Raw genomic sequence first — 16,204 nt, forward strand, 5'->3', positions numbered from 1 at the left:
CGTTCTATATATATGTGTGTATTATTTTTGCAAAAATGATATTAATAGTGGTAAACTAAATTTTCCCCATTGTTATTAAGATTTTATATGCCCCCAAGCATAGCTCTACATCATCATTTTAAATTATGGCTATCGTGGATATTTATAATTGCTTTCTCAGTATCCCCACAACCCCATTCCTGCCCCAAGTTTTCTCAATAATAGCACTTAAACTGATTTTCCTTTAGTGATTCACCCTTACTGGACCATTAAGTTTTCTTTATCTTTGACTTTTGACATAATTTCAAACTTATAGAAAATTGCGAGAATTAAAGAATTCCTGCACCAGATACCCCAAATGTTGACATTTTATTACAATTTATAATTCTCTATCTACCTGCTTTTTAATCAGATACATATCTATCTATCTATCTATCTATCTATCTATCTATCTATCTATCTATCCATCTATCTATCCATTGATACATGAGGGTTTTCTTCTGAATAGTTTAAGAGTAAGTGGCAGATGCAGTGTCCCTCTGACATTTAAATCAGGCAAAAAGGAAGAGGATTTTGAGCCAAAGTGACACAATCTGGCTGCCATGTTGAGAAAAGCATGAAGTGATAAGGCAAGCAGGGAAGCAGGTAGGCTATTAGCCTAAGCAACAGGAAGGACAGAATTGCCACTTTCTGAGACAAAGAACATGTGTGGGAAGGAATTAAAGGCCTGATTTAGGGCATGTTAGGTTTAAGATGTGTAGCTAGTCATTGTTCCAAACCCAGTTTATAAGCCGCTTCCTCTGCAGGGCGGGTGTTCTGCTCAGAGACCCATGACCCTTGGAGCTGGACTTCTAGTGTTTGCTGCTGGAGAGGTTGAAGGTGCCACCTGGAAATATGAAGGAATCATGCTCCGTGGTAGAAACTGACCAGAGGGAGGGAGAGTCTGCAGAAAAGTCTTCTCCCTCTGGCCCCACGATGAGCTGAGATGTAGTCCATAGCACTTGCGCTCTGAACACAGTGAGACTAAGCAAACAACTATTCCGCAGCTCTAACACAGCTCAGCAACAGTTCTATCTGCTCTCCTTCCTTTTTCGTGTCCCATTTACCCTCCTCAACCTTTTCTGGGATTGCATCACTTCAATGAAGCATTAACAATACAGTTTTGTTTGTTTTTGTTTTGTTTTGTTTTGTTTTGTTTTGTTTTAGGCTCTGTTTTCTTAGGAATCCAGTTAACTAAAGCAGGCGTCAGTGTGGCTATTTCTGGAATATATGAGCCTGTAGTTCCAAGAAGGGGTCGAGGCTGAGATACAGATTTTGCAGCCGTAGATAATATTTAAGGAGATAAAACCAGATGAGATCACCCAGGAAGAGAGTATAGGTAGAAAAGGAAAGAGATAAGAACACTGCACCATGTAGAGGTCCAAAGAGATAAAGAGATAGTGTTGAGACTGAGGCAAAATGCCCGGTGAGGTTGAGAAAAAACAAGCATGTTGTTTTTGAAGTCAAATGAAAATGCTTCAGTCATGCAAAAATATTGCTGATGGCTCAAGCAATAGAAGTCTAATAAATGAGTATTGGAATCAGCAATATGGAGGTGAGCAAACTTTACTACAGCACTTTATGTAAGAATTTTTATACCATAATGTCACATCTCTCATTCCTAATGTAATATCTATTTTCTCTTTCTTTTCCCACGTCCCACCTCCTCCCACCCCAAAGAGTCTGGCTTGAAGTTTATTAATTTTATTAATCTTTTTAAAATGTTAGCTTTTGATTTAAAAAGAATACAGGAATTTTTTTCTCATTTTTCTGTTTTTGTTGATTTCCAATCTAATCTTTGCTATTTTGTTTCTTCTCTTTACTTTGGGTTTAATTTGTTCTTATTTTGGTTTCTTAAGATGGAAGCTGAGGTAACTAAATTAAGACTTTTTCTTTTTTTTAGAAAGAGAGAGCATGTGCAGGAGTGGGAGAAGGAGAGACAGAAGCCCAAACATGCTCCATGCCCAGTGTGGAGCCAGCTGCAGGGCTCCATCTCATGACCCTGAGATCATGGCCTGAGCCGAAATCAAGGGTCTGGTGCTTAACCCACTGAGCTACCCAGGTACCCCAAGACTTTTTTTCCTAATGTGTTTTATTGGTATGCATTTCCCTATAAGTACTGCATCCCATAAATTATTTTTTCAAATATTTCTCTATACTTCCTTTCTCTCACTTTTGAGGACTCAAATTATAATTATACCTATCAGGGCACTTGAAGTTGTACCACAGCATGTTGATGCTCTACTCATTTTTTCTCAGTGTTTTCCTGTTTTTCATTTTGGATAGTTTCTATTAATATCTCTTATATACTTTTTTTCTTCTTCTATTGCATTTTAACTACAATTAATTCCATCTGTGTTTTGTTTTTTAATTTCAGACATTGTAGTTTTTGTCTCTAGTTTGGTTGCTTTTTTATATACCTTTGATGTCTTTACTGAACATGTTCAATGTTTCTACTAGCTTCTTGATCATATAGAGTATAATTGTAATTGTCTTAATGTGCTTGTCTACTAATTCTGTCATTTCTGGGCCGTTTTAGTTGAGTGGTTTTTCTTATTATAGATTGTATTCTCCTGCTTCTTTGTATGACTTATAATTTCTGATTGGATGCTAGACATTATGCATTGAGCCTTAATGGATGCTGGATATTTTTTATATATTCTTGAGTTCTGTCCTGGGATGTATTTAAATTATTTGGATACAGTTTTATACTCTCAGGTCTTGCTATTAAGTGTCTTTTAGGGAGTATGAGTCTAGGGTTCATTTTTCTTCATTTAGGAGGCATGACCCTTCCTACTACTTAAACCAAGAGTTTCCCAGCCAGCCACAGCACTGTTGATATTTAGGGCTGGATAATTCATTATGCATTGTAGGATGTGCAGTAGCATCTCTGGCCTCTATCCACCAGATGCCAGTAGAACCTATCTTCTTAGGTTGTAACAACCAAAAAATGTCTCCAGAAGTAGCCGAACTGGCGGGGATGGGGTGGGGGTGGCAGGCAATAGTGGCAGGCCAAGTTGCCCTTGAGAACCAATGCTTTAGCTGATGCCCTGTAAATTATGAGGTTTTCTACTCAGGTACCCTCTGTGAGTTCCAGTGATTTTTTTCTCTAATCCTTTTGGATGGTTCTTTCTCCACCTCAAGTAGTTTCCCTATACACATGTGCTCATCAGTACGAGACTCGAGGTGAGTCCTCTGCAGACCCCCAGTGTTCTCTCCTATCTGGTATATTGCCTTGCAAAAGCTAGGCACCGTGGGCTCCCAGGACCCCTTGCTCCAACTTTTCAACTAAGGGAGACTCTACTTGAGTTCTCCTTCCCTGTGCTGTGGCCTAGAAACTCCCTCCAGGTAGTAAACTGAGACACCCAAGCTTCCTTCAATTTGTTTCCCATCTCTCAGAGATCCCATCTCCCTGATCGTTTGTGGGATATATTTTGCAATATTTGTTCAGGCAGGTTAGAACTGGTCATCTTGGCCCAACAGATTTTGGGAGTTCATGATTTAAAAACAAAACAGGACATATTTGCATAATAATCAGGAAAATCCAGGAGAGGAAAATCAATAATGCAAGATGAAGATTGTTGGGAACACGCCTTTGAGTAAGTGTGAGAGGACAGCTTAGAGCCAATGGAGCATTCAGGCAGAAGCACAAATGATCCAAAGTTAAAAGGAAAGAAGGCACTAACAAAATCAATAAATATGGAGACTTTTTTTTCCTGTTTAATAGATATATGGGGATAGGTATAAAGAAAATTAAAATGTGAATGGGATGCTACCAGAATTGTGGACTTATGGGTCACTTTTTGGTGATTTTTATTTCTAAACACTGTATACCACCTTCATAAAGAAAATATGCAAATAAACATTTTATTTTTGCAAAGAAACATTTTAAAGAATTTAAAGAGGGACGCCTGGGTGGCTCAGTGGCTGGGCATCTGCCTTGGCTCAGGGTGTGATCCCAGGGTCCTGGGATTGAGTGAGACTCCCTGGGATTGAGTGTCGGGCTCCCTGCGAGGGGCCTGATTCTCCCTCTGCCTATGTCTCTGCCTCTTTGTGTCTCTCATGAATAAATAAAATCTTAAAAAAAAAAAAAAAAGAATTTAAAGAAAATAAGTAGCTGGGCACTTTTGTTCTATTCTTAGCACCTAGTCATACTACTTCTTTGCCCCCAAATGGTTTCCCATTTCATTTAAAGTCATAGTCCCATCAATGGCTAAACCAGGTCTTCCATATCTGGCCCCACCCTCTACCCTTTCCCATTTCCTGGCTTCACCCACTTTACTTCATGTTTATTCTGCTTCAGTGTCTCTGCCTCCTTGCTGTTCCTTGAACAAATTACATTGCTCCCACATCAAGTTCTTTGCACTTGATATTCCCAAGTATGGATATCTTTCCTCTAGAGTCTCATGGCTTGCTTTCTTATGGTTACTCCTATCTTCCCTCAAATTTCACTTTCTTTTCCAATTTATTTCCTCCTTACCACTCATCGTATGACATACAATATGCTTTTCCTTTCTCAACTGTTGTGTGTAGTTTCCACATATAGAAGCAATAGATGCAAACCCCGACAACAAGGTTTTGGACATTAGCAACTTCAGATCCACAAGTCTGATAATAAAATTAGGGCCCCAGAGAACCATGTTTGAGGAGAGGAGTGCTTCAAGGGTCACATACAGTAGGTGCCTGAGGGGAATGCTCCAAGAGTAATGGTTGGAGGTGGGTACAGCACAGACTTGGCAGTGTAATCACCAGTCCGAGGACCAGGTTAATGAATCTGTATGAAAGACGAAAGAGACATGCCAAAGACATGACTGTGAAAGGCTTTTCATCTATAGATGTTCCCAACACCAATATTCAGTTATTGTCGGAATGTAAAATGTTATGTGTGTGGTGCAGAGGGGAGTAACAAATGGCAGAAGTTGACAGAGGCCAAGTCATGGAAGGCCATGCTAATTTTATTAACCTATATAGTGCATAAAGTGTTAAGTCTAGAGTTTAGAATTACAAAGCTTTTCTACAAATCAATAAGAAAATACAAAGAACCTATATTAATCAGGACAGAAACCCAATTCAGTTATTTTAAACAAGAAAGGGACTTTATTGGCTCACAAAACTTTGAAGTTTGGAGGTAGGGCAGGCTTTAGGCACAGCTGGATCTAGGGCCTCCAGAAAAATGACATCAGAACTTAGTTCTTATTCCTTTCTGCTAATCTCTGAGTTTCTTCTCAGACTCTCCACATGGCATAAATTCAGGCTACAGTCCTTAGTTCGTGGGATTTCTGTAGAGCCTTCTTTCCAATAGTTCCAGCAGAAGTTCTGTTGAGAGCTCTCTTTTGCCTGGCTTGAGTTACATGCCCATTCTTTAATCACTGTGGCTAAGAAGCTGCAGGACTACTCAGGAAGGCCAGACCTGGTCATCTACTCATCTAAGCCACAGGGCATGAGTTCCCCACAATAAATAAGGATTCTGTTACCAGAGGATGGGGAAAGATGCTGAACAACAACAAAAACAACAAAAAAACCACCCAACAACATATATCCACACATAACCCAACAGAAAAGCTATTATAGATAAAGGACATGAAGAAACAATCCATGATAAAAGTAGCCAATAAACTTAAGAAAAGAACCTCAACCTCACCATTAATTAGGGAAATACAAGATGATTTTTTTTTTCTTTCTTGCCCATCAGATAAAAATGATCACGTGTAGGTAAGGCTATGAGGAAATGAGCACTTTTTATACATATGGATGAAAACAAAGTTATGAAGACCTTTGGAAAGGCTAAGATGGGTCTATCAGAAAGCACATCCTTTGACCCAATCATCCACCTCATATAACTCCATCCTAAAGAAATTCACACATGTGCACAGAAATATATGAAAAGGATGTTTACTTTGGCAGTGTAATAATAGCAAGAGAAAAAATAAGGGAATAGTTAAATAATGGGATTTTCCTAGTATTGGTTCTTATTCAAATCAACCATTAAAGAAATTTAAAAACCTTAGGATCAATTTTTGAGACCAAAAAAAAAAGCTAAACAATACATATATATGATCTTATTTACGTAAAGACAGCATTTAAGTATATGTATATTCATATGGAAATGTTTGGGAAGAGAATTAGGATGTATTTCAAATTGTGGACAGTGGAATGTGATTGGAAGTGCTGGAGAAAAGGTCTCTCTTTGCTCTTATACTTGTGTATCATTTAAGTTTTCTACAATGAGACAGTAGTCATTTATACTTCCATAATTAAAAAAATAAAAATAGGCAAACAGTTCACAACAGGAAATTCAAGTGGCCAATAAACATAAAAATATGTTTCTCCTAATCAATAAAGACAAATTTTGCCTATCAGAGTGGTAAAAATATTTAAGGATTCGGTGTTGGTGGGAGTGGAGGCAAACAGGCACTCTACTGATGGAGTTGTAAATTAGTACCATCTTTTTGGTGATAGTTCTCAAAATGTTAAATGTGTACATTCTCTGACCCAATAAATCTATTTCTTGCTATTTATCCTACAGAAATATCCACACGGCCAGCAAAATAGATGAGTAAAAATGTTAACTATACTTTTATCTGTAATAAAAAATTGCAAAGAATTCTTCCATCAATAAGGGGTTAAATTACAGTATATTCATGCAATGGAATAGTGTGCAGCCATAAAGAACAATGTCTACATCAAGGTGGGGAGGCAAGTTTCAGTGCAGTACATGGAAAATGAGGCTATGTACCTACCTCATATGGTTGCTGTGAGGATTAAGGGTTAATCCATGGTAAAGCGCTTCCAACAGTGCCTGTGTACAGCAACCAGAGTCTCAACTATTAACACATTTTGTTTAAATATGTATATGCTTAAGTCTGGAAGAATAGCAAACCAATTATTACTTCCGAGTAAGACTGTGAAAAGGAATGTCCTTTTTCATTTAACATTTCTATACTGTAGAAAATTCAAATTAACGTGTTTAGTAAGCTTTTAAATTTGTAACCATAAAAAGCATAAAATTTATCAAGGTTTAACAGCCATCACTCACTGCACTGTGAAAAAATCTATATCCCCGTAAAGTTCAGAGAACTAAGATCTGAGTTTTAGCTGTAATTGGGCCACATGCAAGTCACACAATCTCCGAATCTTTCTTTCCTGGTTTACAAATCTAAGCGAGATAGGTATAGTGATTAATCCAGTGCCTGGCGTGCAGATTATTTCAATACATATACCCCTCCCTTCAATTTACTTAAATGTGATAAACATATTGCTAAATTAAGTTTTGTGAGCTTAACCTCCAAGAAAACAGAAGAAAATTTAGCAATAATGAGTGAATGCTCAGTAGCCATTGGGCAATTCTCAGCAGTCTGCACGCCATTAATCATGACTGCTCTTTTACTAACCAAACAGATGGCACTGCTTGGCAACTACCAGATCACCACTCCATCAGAGGCTGGGCAGCCCCCAGAATTGCTGTGATTATCTGTGAGTATAAATTAATGGCTGGATGAAATAATAAATCACTGATTAGTTATTTTAAATCAATTTGTCTAATGGGGACTTAGCGAAACTGGAGATGATGAATACACAGACTACAATTTATTTTTCCGTGTACCCCAATCCAGTCTTTTTGGGTCCAGCCCATTTTCCCAACAGAGCCTTGCCTTAACCTCAGAATCCTTTCTAAACAACACACACGTATCACATGTCTGACAAGACAAACTTGTATTTGCCAAGTCTAACACCACTTTTTCTAAGCTCTGACATTATACCAAACATCTTTGGCATTTATGACAAATGTACCACAGGGAAGCTTCTTTGTGTACAGGAAAGATGTAAGATTTAAAAAAAAGGGTGAAATTCTAGCTACTGAGAGGTTGCTCTCTTCTTACCTACTCTGATACAAGAAATCTGTCATCCCAGCAGAAGCATTAAAAATATACCACCTCAAAACCTACTTGGAAAGAAGCCAGTTATAAATAAATAAATCAACTCAAGATCATTTTAGCTTAGAGCGGAGGAGATTATAGCTTTATTGGACATTGACTTGTTTCCTCTCAGCCACAAAGAGAAAAATACCCAAACGAAAGTCCCTACATTTTCTTGTATAACTTAAAATACATTATATCATTACTACATATTTATACTTCAATAAATCTTAATCTATAAAGCACATTTCTTATAATTAATTGTTATCAGAAAATCTATAAACAAGCTCCATTCTGCCTCACTTTCCCACCAGCTGGCCTTGCATTTATTACTATGCTTTTTAACAGGCTCATGCAAATCTCACCTTCCATTTTTAAATTTGATCCAAGCACTAGATGTAACCAAAATCTCTGGAACTATGAAATCTTTTTATTCACATGGGTCATTTTCCACACAATTAATGCCCACTATAAAAAAAGCCTTTTCTCATATTCTCTATTTTAACTTCCAGAGTTTTCCACTAAACAATAAAACCACAGTACTTGGGATTCTCAGCCAAAGAGTATATAATCCTACTACTACAATGTATTACTTTTATACATTTTGTAAAATGTGTTAAGACTTAAAATTAAAAAAAAAAATAGTTCAATTCTGATAGTTAATAAACTAGTTGTTAATAACCTATTGTTTATTTTTTAAATAGAACAATCCATTCAACTTAACATGTAAGTACAACCTCGATGCTACTAGAGATTGAGTAGATTAAAAGACCCACAAACCTCCAAACTGTGATAGAGGATTTTAGACTCACCTCTGAAGATTGCTGGAGAGCTGGCTAGCTCTTTGAGCTGAGTCTTCCTTTCCCCCAAACACAACACCCTGGTAAGAGAACTATGGCTCTGGGAATCTCAGAGATGACCTCCTCCAGGACTGCTCAAACAGAGGGAAGAAGCTAACTCACATGGAACGGTTTTAGAGCAAATCCCCAATGATTTACAGTGGAAGAAATATCTACCTACCTATGGTAGGGTTACAGTACCTAGCACAGTGCCTTGTCGGTAGAAAATGTTTAATAATAAATGCATGGCTGCTTTGTTAGCCTGGTGTGCAACCCTTTTGTACCAAAAGAATAAAACCGCAAACCTGATACTTGTTGCCCACCTGTCATGGATTTTTGTGTCCTTAACAAAAGAAAGGCAAAATAATAAATCAGAACTTCAAGTCTCTTTTGTTTTCTAAAAGCCAAGACAGACCATTACCCTCATGTTCACATTTGCCCTTCGACACTGCTGTTCACTACAAATTCTTCCCCAGTGTTAGAATTTCTACTCTCCTAGTTTTACAAGTGTTTATTGTTCACACTGTCTACTTTCTAGTAGTAACATAGGAGAACATTATTCTCATTAGCGGGATGCCTTCAAATGACAGACAGGACAAGTGGTGTTTGAGTTTCCCTGCAGGCAGATGATTACATTGAGATAAATTCTTGCTATACTTCAATTCTTGAATCAATGTATGTTTCTCTTCCCCAATCTAGGTGTCCCATTCACTGATGTTTTATCACCATCACTTCTTATCTGAGTTTTAAGGCTCATTTTAAATTGAGCCTTTACATTCTGAAATGCATACTCAAATTAGGTAAAAGGAAACAGAAGGATAAATTTTTAAAAAAATGGTTTCAGTTTTCAGATTTTATAATTCCTATATTGCCTTATAACATAGAAGGGAATGTATCCTTGCCAAGAACATCTGAATGATCAACACAGAAATAACGTCTGTCTAAAAAGGAAACTTTTAAGGGACAAAGAATCAGGTAGTTCATTATTTGGAAAAACAGTAAGAATATAAACATCACATGGAAGATTTAGGCATTAACACCTGAATTAAGTTTAAAATTTCAGTTTCTAGGCAGGTATGACATTGTTTCTTTCAAGATAAAATAATGGTGGGTGAAGATTTTCTACATTTCCCAGTGGCTTTTCTAACAGTCTATATAGGGAAATAAAACTATTATGTATCATTTGTTTTTAATTTTGTCTTCATTTCTGAAGAAAAAGACCTGAGTGCTGATTTTTTTTTTTTTTGTAATTTCTTAAACTTTCACAACATTCAGAAGTTTTTCTGCATTGTGTCTTCGCTGATGTCTAAAAAGATTCGAGCTTTGACTATAAGATTTCCCACACTGAACGCATTCATAAGGTTTCTCCCCAGTATGGATTCTCTGATGATTAATAAGCCCAGAATTCTGGCTAAAGGCTTTTCCACATTCAAGACATTTGTAAGGTTTTTCTCCAGTATGGACTCTCTGATGTTGCACAAGAATAGAACTTCTGCTGAATGCTTTCCCACATTCAACACATCCGTAGGGTTTCTCCCCACTGTGGATTCTTTGATGAAGAATGAGGGCTGAGCCCTGACTGAAGTGTTTTCCACATTCATCACATATATGCTGTTTCTTTCGAGAGGGATTTCTCTTTCTTTCAAATCTGCCCTTGGGGAAACAGGCTTCTCCATACTTAAAAATCTGAGGAACACCTATATTTAGAGTGCCAGGAACTTCATGAGATTCTACTGCTGAAGGAATCTCCTGCTTTGGAGCTAGTGCTCCATTTTCAGTCCTACCATCATCATCTGAAATAAAGAGAAAATGTAAATATCACTCATTTCCTATTCTTCGAGGAAAAAAAACCTGAAAAAAATGGAGTAAAAGTGAACTAAAAGTAAATAGCTTCCATGTATCTATAAGCAGCACTCTGAAAACTAGTGAGAAGGTAGCCTACTCCAAAAAAGAAAAAACTGGAATGACTGATTACGAACCTAAGGGAGGTAATGGCATGCTAACATAATGAGGAATTAAAAGGTTGTATCTGAAAAAAAGTGATAAGACGAAGTGGGCTATACAATACTAATCAGAAAACAAAGGGCAGAAGGATGGTAGATGCTAAGACTGTTGGAGTGATGTCGCTAGGTATGGATGAAACTTCAGAAGAAATGTAAGATAAAATTGGCCCCTAGGAAATCTTTATATATTCTTTTGCTTCAAGGAAGGGAGAAATTACATCAAAATATAATAGTTAAATAACAGGCAATCTGTCAGAAAATGAGCAAGAAAAGGCAGATCACAGCCAACACTACACTGAAAGCAGAACCCAGAAGATGTTCAGTTAAGAAACTGAAGCTCAACTGGGGATATTCTCTGTTAACTCAGGACACGATACTTACATTCAGTAGGCCCTTGGTAAATCAAAGTTTTCCTACATATGAAGGTTGCCCTGCTTGGTATTTGCCATGGTACTTAAAGGAGTTCTTATTTCTAAGCCTCAGTTACAGGAGTCTGATGAAACAAAGGCCTGAATTAATTACCAACAAGTACCATTACCCACCTACAGGAAGCAGTATGAGCAAGTCTCATTTGAGACTTTTTGGAAACTTCAAGCCTTGAAGAATATAGTTACTTCAGGGTGAGCAGCAGCAATGAGAAAAGTGGCAAACACTACTCATGTCTATGATAAATGATTAGGAAGGGATAAAGTCTATGGCTCAGTTGGTTAAGCGTCTGCCTTCAGTTCAGGTCACCATCCCAGCGTCCTGGGATCAAGTTTGGTGTCCAGCTCCCTGCTCAGCTCGGGAGCCTACTTCTCCCTCTCCCTCTGCCTTCCTCCTGCTTGTGCATGTACTATCTCAAATAAATAAATAAAATCTTAAAAAAAAAAAGAGGATAAAGTCAAGAGAGGAGACTAACAATGAGAGACTCAAGGATACAGGTGATCAGTGAGGTCTGGAGATGTGAACAGAGAAGCAAGTGCTAAAATTATGAGGGGACAAATGTTCCCCATATGTGGTAGAGACTAGACTCCTGAAATGAGGCTACCAACTAAGGGAAAATTATTCTAAAATTCAGGCAGGGGAGAAATTTTTTACCCAAGAAAATGTCACCTCCAATGACCAAGGATAGTAGTTCTCAAACTTCATTCCAGAGAAGAATGTTCCATGAAACATGTAAAACCACAGGCTCTAGCAGACTTCAGCCCCACCCCACCAGTTCTGGTTCCCTAGCACTGTCCCCTCAGATGGGAAGAAAACCTGATGCCACCCCACCTGTGGCATAAACAGGCATTATTCACAACTACCTCAAGGAAAGATTCCTAAAGCAGTCTCAAGGAGCAGTTTTAGGAATATACTGGGGTTGTATCAAACTATATTAAGTATGTGGTATCAACTGCCAATATACTGGGAAAGACTAGTTTAAGTGACTTATAATTGTGAGCTTTTAATTTTTCTGTACTTAGAGCAGATTTTAGCTATGGAGCCTATTTTTGCATAAACTTGGATAAAGTGAAGAGTTTTACCAAATATTTCTACAAAAGATGCTTCTCAGGAAAAAAAAAAAAAAAAGACTCTAGGTAGGACATTGAAGAAAAAAACAAAAATAACCAAAAATTTAGAAAGACTTCAGTGGTCAGCAACAAAGAATGGATTTGAAGAGGCTTCAAGTAAGATCATGCCAAGAGAATTAAGCAGGAGATCGAAAGGATATGAAACAGATGGCAAAGAATGTTGCACGTGCTGCACTCAAAATAAGGAACCTAACTTACAAGTGGGTGCTGGCTCAAAGTAAGACAAATGCCAGCCCGATGGGAGTAGGTCTTCAAGAAAAAGTAAAAAGAAAAGGCTGACGATGTTAATGTCTAAGAATAAAGACCTGAGATCTGCAGACCAACTGTTGTAAGAATCAAAATCCTATACTATGTCTAGGTCTACAAAATCAGGTTAAGGTAATTATTCCCTACCCTCTGATTGGAACAAGCAAAGAGTTCTGGACAAAAGACCCACATTCTCTTTCACCATCTAGCCCACTGGGAGTTTTGGTCCTCACCACAGTGCCTTAGAGAATGGAGCTCCCAGGATGCCCACTTGAGCTGGTTCTCCACAGCATCAAGCTCAGAATTTGGTAATCCCTGAGCTTCTTCTTGGGAAACTATCTCCTCTACCAGAACTTCCCGTTTTCGTCGACGGAGAGAAACCTGGAAAAAATGAAGTCTAGTTCAGGTGAGAAGGAATTTGATAAGATTCAGAACTAAAAACACGTAAGAGAAACCGTAACACCATATATACTGTGGGGGCCTATGTGACAAAGCATAGCTAGAGGGGGACAGTGAGGGGTTAAGGGGGAGCCAATAAACATAATTCTAATTTAGTCGAGTGGAATTAACTCAACAGCTTTGCCTAGTGCTATGCCAGTGCTTCTGACCCAGGAGAGTGACACAAGCTGACTCACCGGTTGTCCAGGGTCATCTAGCTCACTCTCTAAATCCTCCAGCACTGTCACTGCCTCTTCTCCATTCTCTGGATGATGCTCTCGAACCCAAGTCTGCAGTTCCTTGGGTAGGATGGCAACAAACTGCTCCAGCACTACCAACTCCAGAATCTGTTCTTTTGTGTGTGTCTCTGGCCTGAGCCATAGACGGCAAAGTTCTCGAAGCTGGCTCACAGCTTCACGGGGCCCAGGTGAATCCTGGTATCCAAACTGCCTGAATCGCTGTCGGAAAACCTCTGGATCAGGAAGATGGTTCCAGGGGATGCTTGATCCCTCTTCACCATCGGGATCCTCCTCCAACTTCACTCTCAGAATTTTTTCCTCTTCATCTGGAGTTGGGATTATAAGTATTGAATCCTCTTCCACAGACTGTGCAGACATTCTGATTTATAATACTTCAAGAAAAGTCAATCAAGGCAGGATACAGGCCTCAGGGAAATACCCTGTTTTCTTCACAGGCACTCCTGAGGAAAAGAAATAAAACAAACAAAAATATATAACCAAGTATCTTAAGAATTTGAACATACACTGATAAAAGAAGTAAAAGATACTTGTTTTTTTTAATGGGTTAAAAATTCCAATCAATCACCTACAGCAGAAGTTGGCAAACTACAGCTTACAGCCAAATCTGGCTTGCTGCCCATTTTTGTACGATGCTTGTACTAAGAATAGTTTTCATTTTTACATGGCTTCAAAAAAATCACAAGAACATTTCATGACATGTGAAAATGACATGATATTAAAATGTCTGTATCCATAAATAATTTTATTTGTTCACAATTCAACAATGGCAGAGTTGATTAGTTTCAACAGACACTATATCGTCTGAAAAACCTAATATTTACTATCTGGCCGTTTAGAAAAAAAGTTGGCCAATCTATGACCTACTAAGTCAACAAACCTTATTTCAATAATCAGAAGAATCCAAGTAAGAACCAGTCCAACTCAGTGTTTTCTAAATGCATCTGACGTCGGAACACATTATTTGCAACTCAGGACTGGTTGTCCCACGAAGGTCAACTCAAAAGGCACTGCTTTTCTGTTTAAAAAATTTTTTAACAAAATCCTTTTCAGGAGTTATATTTCTTAGGAGTTAAGAAATATTTTTCAAATGTTTAAGAATCTCCTGAACTTAAAATGTATGTTTAAAAATATCCACTTACTCAGTAACAGAGCAATACTAAAATACTGGAAAAAAAAAAAAAATCTAACCACTAGGTGCCATGCTATTCAGCCACCCAACACCACTACATTCAAATCTATAATGACAGCCCTTAATCACGGCAAATTTAAGGAAGAAAAGGCACTATCATAACACCTTAACTTCATGCAGGGCCCATTATCAGCATCTCACGCTGGATGACTCACAATTTTCCCAGCTTCTATCTTCAGGGAAACCTTGTGCTATTTCTGATCCTTTCCTTGTTATCTGCACAGTCATGCCCATGCCATTGTTTACAACACATACTGGGAATGAGCCACGCAGTTACTCAGTGTACCTATTTAGGGCCCAGAATCTGAAAACCAATGATTTCACAAAACTTCTTGTAACCCTAACAAGACCAGTTATCAGAAGACACCTTATCAGCCAAGTAATGCAGACAGGTTCAACCAAGTACTCTGGAGTGTGGCGGCCAACATCCGTAGGTTCCTATTCCAGGACCCTACCTTATCCAAGGCTCAATCTTTCTATGGAAAAGAAAGCGCTCTCCCTTTTACGACCGCTTTGCAGCCTGCTCGCGGGCGGTGACGAGGTGCAAGGAGGGCAGGCCCGCGGTCACAATGTTTGGGCGGGGAGCCGCGTCCCAGGTGATCTCGCCTCACTCCAGCCGAGATCCGCTGCAAACCCCGCCCCTGCCCTGGCGTCCTCCAGCCCCCGTTCCTCGCCTCGCGCTGGCCGATTTCGGATGACCAAAAGCCCCACTGCCCCAACAGCGTCGGGGCCACGGCACTTCCGCCCGCGTCCGGCGGAACTACAAGCCCCGGCAGCCCCCGCGCAAGGCCCGCCCCCTCCCACCTCCGCCCAAAACGAGTCCCAGAACCCTCCGCGAGACGCCAGGCCTCGAAATAGAACAAAACCGGCTGATGGGGGAGGGGGGACGGCGAGGGTCGCGAAGGACACAGGGGAAGGAGGACTGTGCGCTGGTGCTGGAAGCCCGATCTGGCCTTCGCTCTACCCCTATCTGCCCCCCGCCTGCTGGACGCGGAGACCGCGGCCCGTCCTCCGCGCCCCCGGGAAGCGCAGGAAGGTGCCCGCCAGGCTTCCTCGCGGACTCCTGCCAAGAGGTCCGCAGCCTCTTAGCCCGGCGTCCCCCTCACGCCCTTCCCCTCATTCTCGCGCAAACCTCCGGCTCAGGATCCGCAGCAGCTTCGCTGTCCAAAGCAGACGCAGAAACGCCGCTCACAAGCCGTTTCCCAGAAGCCCCCGGCGCGGACTGCTTCCGGTCTGCGGGTCCCAGGAGGCGGAGGGAGGCGAAGCCCCGCGTTGCCATGGAGATGCGCTCCGGGCGGGGGAGGGGCGGCGCGACGACAAAGATCGCTTTGAGGCTGCGCTTGGCCTCGGGCCTCTCTGCTCCGAGCGCCCAGGGTTCTGTGTTCCGCCTCCGAGACGGGGGAGAGAAAGAGAGAATTCTGCCATTAAGACAGTCTTTACGGCTCCACGAGCCGTCTCACGCGAAGCTCTCAGTAACCCTCTGGAAGGAGTGATGCAAGCGCGTGTTTGTGAGTGCTCCCTACGTTGCACCCGCCACCTGTATTGTCATTTTCACGACAGCTCTGTGGCGGTAAGAACTTTTATCAACCCCGTTTCACAGCTGAGAGAGATAATTGAGGCACAAGTAGATAACTGGCTCCTAACTAGTAAGGGGAATCCAGGTCGGAAAGCAGGGCGGGCCGGGTGGCTCAGCGGTTTGGCGCCGCCTTCGGCCCAGGGCCTGATCCTGGGGTCCTGGA

General features: G+C 40.2%; 2 protein-coding genes across 13 annotated transcripts in view; one reads left to right on the forward strand and one right to left on the reverse strand.

The window, feature by feature from the left end:
- Positions 1–5,092: 5,092 nt before the first annotated feature.
- On the reverse strand, positions 5,093–15,755 carry ZNF24 (zinc finger protein 24). 4 transcript variants are annotated; one of them, XM_072829281.1, is made up of 5 exons: positions 15,598–15,725; positions 14,154–14,291; positions 13,214–13,716; positions 12,812–12,959; positions 5,093–10,566 (listed from the first exon to the last, which is right to left on the reverse strand). In XM_072829281.1, the coding sequence occupies exons 3-5, from the start codon at positions 13,631–13,633 to the stop codon at positions 10,028–10,030; spliced, it is 1,107 nt and encodes a 368-aa protein (XP_072685382.1). In that variant the 5' UTR covers positions 13,634–13,716; positions 14,154–14,291; positions 15,598–15,725; the 3' UTR covers positions 5,093–10,027. The 4 variants fall into 4 exon arrangements, with proteins under 4 accessions (XP_072685382.1, XP_072685383.1, XP_072685381.1 ...); XM_072829282.1 differs by lacking the exon at positions 15,598–15,725 and adding an exon at positions 14,921–15,186; XM_072829280.1 differs by lacking the exon at positions 14,154–14,291 and having other exon boundaries at positions 15,598–15,755.
- The window catches only part of LOC140635135 (uncharacterized), a 32,206-nt gene continuing 30,930 nt past the window's right edge, over positions 14,929–16,204 (forward strand). For all 9 annotated transcript variants that reach the window (XM_072829270.1, XM_072829276.1, XM_072829271.1 and 6 more), the window contains exon 1: positions 14,929–16,035. In XM_072829270.1, the coding sequence (XP_072685371.1) occupies positions 14,944–16,035 (1,092 nt within the window). In that variant the 5' untranslated portion in view covers positions 14,929–14,943. The remainder of the gene's footprint in view (positions 16,036–16,204) is intronic.

This window comes from Canis lupus, chromosome 6, assembly GCF_048164855.1.
Source record: "Canis lupus baileyi chromosome 6, mCanLup2.hap1, whole genome shotgun sequence".
Classification (NCBI taxonomy): domain Eukaryota; kingdom Metazoa; phylum Chordata; class Mammalia; order Carnivora; family Canidae; genus Canis; species Canis lupus.